This window comes from Sphaeramia orbicularis, chromosome 4 (genome assembly GCF_902148855.1).
Source record: "Sphaeramia orbicularis chromosome 4, fSphaOr1.1, whole genome shotgun sequence".
In the NCBI taxonomy this organism is placed as follows: Eukaryota; Metazoa; Chordata; class Actinopteri; order Kurtiformes; family Apogonidae; genus Sphaeramia; species Sphaeramia orbicularis.
The window spans coordinates 55,815,400-55,823,977 of NC_043960.1; the positions used below are offsets into that span (position 1 = coordinate 55,815,400).

An 8,578-nucleotide genomic window follows, 5' to 3' on the forward strand; every position below is an offset into this window, starting at 1 on the left:
AACCCAAAAAAGGACCTAAATATGTAAATGCACTATTAACTTTAATAATAATAATTGTTCTTGTATCAGTGATATTTTCAGTCTGTGAATCTGTTGAACTCATTCTTCAACAGTACATGAATTTTTAAAGGTTCTGTCCAATCCAATTATTAGTCCAATATTCTCAGCTATTATCTGTATATATCACTTCAGTTGTAATATGTCTGTTCAATAAAAGCTTAGGATCATATTTGTGGTGTTTTAGTTCCAGTCAGTCCGTTTTTGTGATACTGAACAAAGTCCGTGTCCCAGTTCCCACCTGTCCCCGTGTCCAACAGATTTGTGTTCACCCAAACTGATCATTTTCACATATTGATCCATTATTGATCCCAGTTGTAGTTTATCATCAGAGCTAAAGCCCTATGTTTCATTTCGGATCCATTTATGAGGAGAACAGCATGTTTTGGACATTTGAATAAAGTCAGTAAAATGATGTTCATTTTCAGTCCCCGTGTCATGTGGCAGGAATTTAAGTATTTTTACCCAAATGTTCTTTGTGTCAGTTGTACCATGTGTCATGTGACAGTTCTTTCTCAGACCTATTCATACATGTATTAAACAGATCAGTTATTGAGTTTAAACACAGACATTGTTGAACAGGACATGTGTCGTCACTTCTCTGGGCCTGTTATTAAATGTTTTGCGTATTTGTAGATCCACTGTCATTTGTAAGCTGTGATGCATTTGTGTAAATCATAAGTTGAGGCATATTATGGTTCAAATTACATTTATATTCCTTAAGAAATGTCAGGTTATTCACATTTTTGTTTAAGGATAATTTGTAAATGTAATACTTTGTTGTACTAAACAAAAGAAAAATTTTGAGTTTTTATTATTTCTAAGTTCTTATACTATTGTTCTACTTGAGGTCAGATTGGGTGTATGTGGCCCCTGAACTAAAATGAGTTTGACATTCCTGCTCTAGATGCTCATTGGCATATGTTGCAGAAGTATTAGTAGCAGCACATGGGATTGAACACATCACATATTAAAAAAGAAAAAAAAAAAACATACAGAAACTGTGGCGGTTGCTTCCAAACACAACTGGGGTGATACCAGAAAATATGAACACAGTACTTCTATGGATTTTTGGTGTCGGTTGTTAATTTTATGTTTTGTTAACTAGTGTTAGAAAATATCAATTCTGCAATATATCGCGATATTTCATTTCACGATACTGTATCATATTAAAAAATACTGTATAGATATTTTTAGATATTTATTCAAATGCAGATATGGCGAGGTTCATTTCATTTTTGTTTTCTTTACTGTTTATATTTTATTTATTATTATTTAACTCTGTTTTATTAAATAATAGTTTATTTTAATCATCCTAAAAGCACGTTTTACTGTCTGAGAGGCAGATGGTAGTTCCTTTGTTGTGACAAAAACTACTATTCTGATGTTAGTTCTGAACTAACAGAATGTGAACATTTGAACAGGATCTTAAACTGTAATGTCTATAAAACAGAATTTCAGTTTGAACACAGGAACATTTTGTGATACAGCATTAGATCCTGTTCTGATCAAATAAAAATGTGTTTAGTATTTGTGCAGATTTCTGGTGCCAATTCAATTCTTCAAGGAAATAATCATTTAAAAAAAGAAACAAACAAAAAATTGCCCTTTTCACAGTATCATGATATATCGTGATATATTGTATTGTGATCCGAGTATTGTGATTTGTATTGTATCACCAGATTCTCGTCAATACACACCCCTATTGTTGACACATCCTAAGCATCTGATTTTATGTGTGACTGAGTTTAATTGGTGTAAACTGAAGATGACAGTAAAAATAAAGAAGGCTGGGGTCTATTGATTGTCACCATTGATTTCCAGTTTGTCAGATGCAGATTCCTGTGACACATCCAGTGACTCACAAGTGTGATACTTTTATAAAGGCCTCATGGTACTGGGTAGGTGACGCATTGTGTGTTGGAGTTTAATTAGTTCAATAGGTTTGGCTCAGTGGAAACAGTCACAGAAGGGCGGAGGTGACGCCTCTGCTTTCCTGTTCAGTCTGTTTATGAAAGAACCAAAGGGCAAAGTCAGCCCAGTGTGTTCATAAAGCACCACTCATACACAGGGTCACTCAAAGTGCTTTAAAAGACAAGTTTCACATGCATAGACAAGAAGTAGGGGTGTAACGGTACAGAAAAAAGTTCAGTTCAGTACAGTGAAGGAAATCAATTTCATTTAAAAAAGCTTAACTGATCTTCACCAAACACTGACACATGGCTCTTGTTTAGTCGACTCGTCTCTGTCCGTTGACATAACTGACAGTGAGTCCCAGATGCTCCATAATCATAGACTTTAGAGCAGACGGAGGGTCTTCACCGCTGTCTTTGTCCCTGTATCTGCTCTGAGCTGGTTCACCTTCAGCCTGTGGACGGTGTTGGACCGCTTAGACATCCATCTAGGGACAGGGTTTTTTCAATCTTGGAGTCAGGACCCATTTGGGGTCGCCTGGAATTCAAATGGGGTCGCCTGAAATTTCTAGCAATTGATAAAAATAAAAACAAATCTTAGTAATGAAAAATCTGTGTTGAGTTGACAGAGCCCATCCCAGTCCATAGCAGACAACTGTGAGTGTGAAACTGAAGCACTGTGGATCTGTTTATCTGTCAGATGTTCATTGAGGTCAGTTTCAGATGCTGCAGCTCTTTCATAATTCATAGTAGGGATGCAAATTATCGATTAATTCATTATTTGTTAGTTGGTTGCCCTTATCGATCGATTAACGATTAATTGATAAGCGGCGATTTTCCTGAGAACCTGAATTTCTTTTTCAAGACGGTCTATGAGAATAAGTTAAATATTGATTATACACTTCATGATAAACCATGTCATATTCCTAAATGATTGAGTTATGGAACCATTGGATACAGTCAGTGTTCCTGTGGAATTCATCTGTGATGTGGCGGTGTGTAATGGGGGGGGGTGCACATGCGTGCATTTCATGGGGGGGGGGGGTACTCACATGCGCACAGTACGGCCGGGGATGCGTGCGTGTTGGTTGGTAATCGTATGCGTGTGTGCGTCACTTTCTGTCCTCCTTCTATTACTATGGGGGTACTGGGAAGTCCGTGCCCCCACAGAAGTGAAAGTGAAACTTTCGCTGACTGTAGACTAGACCAACCTCCAGGGAAAACGCTCCGATATCAACCCCGCATTTGTGCGTGTATTTATTGGGGGGTGCACCGCTCCCACTGACAGACAGGCTGGTCTGGGTTTGGCTCCAGGTCCAATACAGACATTCTAACGCATCAACGCCAGGATCTGGTTCCATGAGCGCCTATCCCAGCCGCAGTGTTACAACAAACCAGCCCGTCCACAGGGTGTGGACGGTGGAAAAGGGCAATTAACTGACAATTAATAATTTAATCGAGCAAATTCTTATCGACAATTAATCATTAGTCGATTAATTGTTTACATCCCTAATTCATAGTTTCAGTTCTTGTTTGTTCAGTATTCATTGTCACCCTTGTAAAATCACAGCTGGACTGACGTACATATCCTGACCAGGAAAATCCAATTCTCCCTTGTGCAGTAATCTACACCTGGATTTACTGCCTCCGTCCATAATAATATACATTATACTGTATAGACTAAATGTCCTCTAAAATTAACCTGTATTTGAAACATAGGGTAGAAAAACTATTACAAGATCATAACAAATTAATTTTGGCAAAAAAAAAAAAAAAAAAAGTCTCTGTTTTGAATGTCTGGGGTTGCCAGAAATGTGTGATGTTAAAATGGGGTCAGGAGACAAAAAAGGTTGGAACCACTGGTCTAGAATATCAGATGTTCCACATGGGTTCTGTTTGCGTCCTCTCTGCTCATACTGTGGTGCGTTCTACTTCAAGGTTCGTGTGGAAACTTAAGGCCAGTGTCTGTGTTCTTCACATATTCTATGTGTTCGTTGGGTTCACCTTTGTATTGGATTGAAGGTCCTGAACTGAAATGGTTCTGTATAAACAAGGGCACCATTACAGCCCGAACAAGAATAGAGATTAAAAACAGTATGATACAGATTTTTAAATAGAATCTAAAAGAAATTAAAATGGGTAAAATAAAAAGAAGAGTGCAAATAACAGCAGCTGACACATGCAGAGTTAAAAACAAATGTTGTCAGCTCGGACTTAAACATGGTCAGAGGGGGGGTGGATGTTTTTGTGGGTGTATTCACACCTGCCTTGTTTGGTTCGTTTAAAACGGACCAGAGTTCGTTTGCTCCCTTGGTTCAGACCTTTTGGGCTGGTGTGAATAAAAACCACTGAACTGTTCCGGACCAAACAAGCGAACCGAGACCCAGTTGAAGAGGTGGTCTCGGTGCGGTTCCATACGAACCCTGGTGTGGTTCATTTGAGGTGTGAAAGCAGCCCGGACCCGATCCGACACAGTTGGGTTTTTTTGTACCTAACGAGCTCCCATCGTGTGTCGAGCATTATGGAAAACAGAGTTTACCAGAGAAGCGCTCAGTGAGAACAGGCTATGTAGCTGAAAATGAGCCGTGGTCAAACTTGGAGCTCAGAAGAGACACGCTGCCTTTTGGACATCTGGGCAGATGTCCATATAACACAACTGATAGAAAGGACACAGAAAAACTCTGCGTTTTCAGCTTGTTCAGTGAGAGAATGATTAGGATTGACGGTTAGATTTGTCTGTTGTGCTTGAAAAGAAAAAATAATAAACGACTTCATCACCCCTAGCAAACTTAACTTGCATTAAGGAATTCTGTCCCTGGTTAAACTGAACGGTGATACAGGATAGATACACATGGGTCCAGCAGTACGGAGCACTAATGCTTTTTGATAACAGTGTTTGGATTTACTTCATACCATGTTACATCTTGCATGAGTAAGACCAACAGTCACAACTGATGTGCACACACAAGCGCTGTCCTCCGCAGACGTCTTGCCCCGTGTCCTTCATCATTGAGAAATTAATTCTACAATACTGTAAACCTGACGTTGCCTCAAACGCTCTTGCTGCTCAAACACTTGTGCAAAACACCTGCATCTGTAAAAACCGCTATGATGATAACAAAAACAGCACACAAAATGTCCATGATTCTCTCCTTTCACTTTGGACTGAGCGCTTTAATCGACACTGCTCATTCTGTCCAGTGGCTGAAAGACCTCAGCACACGTGGTTTTACTTTACAGATTTTTGTCCACTTACAAAAATGTACAATGTGAATGCGAACCGCACCAAATAAAATTTTTTTTACAAATTTGGTGCCAGACCAAAGCAAGTGAACTGTCGGACTTTCCTGGTGTGAATACACGCTGTGTTTCAGACACATGCTCACTCACTGCACACACTGTGAGACACATGGACCTGCTGGTGTTTAAGACCATGTTCCACATGAAGATGTTTGAGCGCAGTGCCAGTGTTTCCATTTGACCTGTACAGACCTGCCCTGTCACAGGTGTTCCTCATGAAACTAAGTCACACTTATGACCACTGCTTCTTCTCTGCTCTGACTCTGTTGCATACAGGACTTTGAGTTTTTTGTCAGAAACATTAATTATTAAAGCATTATTATATGGAATTAATAAGCTCAGAACACGTGATTCTGTTGGATCTGAGAGTTTGAATCTTCAGTCATTATTCCATAACTTCACCTACAGTTTGAGGATTTTGGTCCAATCCCAATTTGTGTGAACGTACAAAATGGAGGGGTAGAGGTAAGGGGGAGGGCCAAGGGGTGAAATAGGTTTGGGTCTTTGTCTCCACCCCTAAAAGAGTGCATTATTGGAGGTTAACAGAGGTAATGGAACACTCAGCACTCAGTCCATAATCTACAGCCCATCATCAGTTCAGCCAGTCACGGGCAGACCCTAACCCGGGTCCGGTCTGATGTTTGTCAGCACACAGTCCGTCAGCGCCTGCTGTCCTGTCGCTGCTTTTCAGTCGCTGTTGGCAGCAGACGCTGCTGAGTTTGGCACCGGCCTCTGGAATCACTCTCTTCCTGTTTTTCATTCATGGCCGCTGTTTGTTCAGCAAATGTGCACTGAAGCACAATTTCTTTTTTTTCCCAATTAACTAAATGCACATAAAACCAAAACCCACTCATACAGGAGTCATTTAAAGTGGTGTGAGCTGTTTTTATACTGGTAACCCTTGTACAGTGTTAGAATGAAACCTATTGTTGTTATCCTGTGTAACAGTTAAGGAGGTACTGATGGTGAAAGTCTGTGCTGGTTTTAAAGTAACACTGTCACATTGGTGTGTCCACAGTAATGACTCTACAGCAGTGGTTCTTAGTCTTATTCTGTCATTTCCCCCTTTAGAGGACCATAAACCTCCAGGCCACCCCCTTAACCCCAACATTATAACAGTGGTGTAATTAGAACTTTTATTAACAGAAACATCAATATTGTAACAATACTTTTGCTTTTCCTTGAATAATTTTTTGTTCAAATTAAAATAACTTAGATTTTTGTTTGAATAATACAAATGAACTCAACCAGACTGCTCCAAGACAATATTTATACAAATAAAATAGGAAATGTTAATTATTTCCAACTTTCACATAAGTTCCTTTTTTTAGACCAACAAACACATGTTGGTTCCACAGATGAACATGTGACCAATATCAGTGGGTCAGTGAGCCCGTTTCCATTGGACAGCTGAGATATTCAAGTCCAAACTGGTCCAAACTGGTCCAAAACACAAACGTGTGTCCATGTGTCTTTCCAGTCCAGTCCTTGTCCAGTGTCTAAACCTAAACTCTTTGTCCAGTTTGCTGACAGGTCACCATGGCAGTAGATTGGTTTGGTGTGCGTCCATAAAATGAGTCCAGGGTGCTCCAACCATCAAACATTAGTTCCACCTGATACATGTTCTAACCTGAAGAACAAAAAAACACCAAGGACTGATCCCATGACCCCCCTGGGAAGACTCCACGCCCTCCCTAGGGGGTCCACACCCACAGTTTGACCAACACTGGACTACATTGTCTTCCCCAACTCATGCAGTGTTATTTGTTATTTAGTTTTTCTTGTTGTTTTTGTACCTTTTTTTGCCCCTGAATCAAAAAAATCTTTATTATAATATAATTTATTATATTATATAATTTATTCTTGTATGATTTATTATAATATAATAAAACCCTAGAGTACACTTCACAAAAGTTTTTCATCTTTCATTGAATGAGCACAAATTCAATCATAGAAATTTCTAAAATAGTTTAGGAATCACTTGCCGAGTTAAAACCACTGACCCACTGACCTCTTTCCCTCTCCCACCGCAGACACACATTCTGGCAGTATCGGAAGGAGAACCCCCACACCAAAGTAGGCGAACCTCCTCCTGATGGTCTCCCAGGATTCAACAGTGGTGTGATGTTACTGGACCTGGGGGCCATGAGGACCTCCGCTCTCTATAATCAGCTGTTGCAAGCGAACAATGTTGCGAAGCTGGCGGACCAGTACCGCTTCAGGGGTCACCTCGGCGACCAGGACTTCTTCACCATGATCGGCATGGAGCACCCTGAGCTGTTCTACCCCCTGGGCTGTGGCTGGAACCGGCAGCTGTGCACCTGGTGGAGGGACCACGGCTATGGGGACGTGTTTCAGTTGTATTATCACTGTGACGAGCCCGTCTACATCTAACCACGGAAACTGTAACTCACCGATACCAGACGACTGAAACATAAACCAAACCTGTTCTGAAGCTGAAACATGCTCAGCGGACCTCTGAAGTAAAGTCAATAATATTTGTTGTCCGAGAGGAAATGTTGGGACATTTTCAGGGAGTTGCCCATTTTCATGTCTGTGCTGTCACCGACTCTGCCCCCTGCCGGTCAAGGGGTGAGTGACAGGCCCTCAAACGCACACTTTTTTATGGCGTCCCCTGTCTGTCTGTGTAAGTGACTAATACTTTCTTACATTTGCATATATATTAAAGGTACAAATGTAAGACTTTCTAGTTGGAGCTTCCTTTCAACTCAGTGAACAAAGGAGAGCAGTGGTGGTCAAGTAGCAAGACTGCACTTTAGCACAAGTCTAAAGGACGGCCACACTTCTGTCCACATGGGGACATTTCTGGAGTTCCATGTATATGTTCAGGTCCACAGTGATGCCATATCCACATTAATGTTTTGTTTTGGGGGGGTTTGTTTTTTAAATGTTGTTGACACAGTCATAAAATTGAGCTTTGCGTGGACATGTCCAGTGGACGTCCGCTTTGGGTCCGCTTTGAATACGCGCAGACGTCCACAGAGTCCAGTACGCCTGAATGTGGGGTCTTTAGATTAGAGCCCGGCCGATTAATCGGGCCGATTATGGCGTTTCACCAATTAATCAACATCAGCCAATATGTAGCCAATGAGGCCGATGTATTAACTTTTTTGCTGCGTGGAGATTCTGTCGCTCACTGCTCCTGTGTGTGTGTGTGTGTGTGTGTGTGTGTGTGTGTGTGTGTGCAACACGGAGAGTCAGACGAACAGTAAAGTGAGTTAGTTTCACTTTCACTCCTGCTTGGACAATGACGCTATCACCCCCACACACATATCACATTCTCACGG

At 40.9% G+C, this 8,578-nt stretch overlaps 1 protein-coding gene across 1 annotated transcript; it reads left to right on the forward strand.

Annotated features, from left to right (window-relative positions):
- Positions 1–7,286: 7,286 nt before the first annotated feature.
- LOC115417619 (xyloside xylosyltransferase 1-like) lies at positions 7,287–7,973 on the forward strand (the record flags this gene model as incomplete). The annotated part of the gene is given in 2 exon segments (XM_030131631.1): positions 7,287–7,661; positions 7,663–7,973. Coding segments are annotated over 2 exon segments (414 nt in total), but the record flags the coding sequence as incomplete, so codon positions are not given.
- Positions 7,974–8,578: the final 605 nt, after the last annotated feature.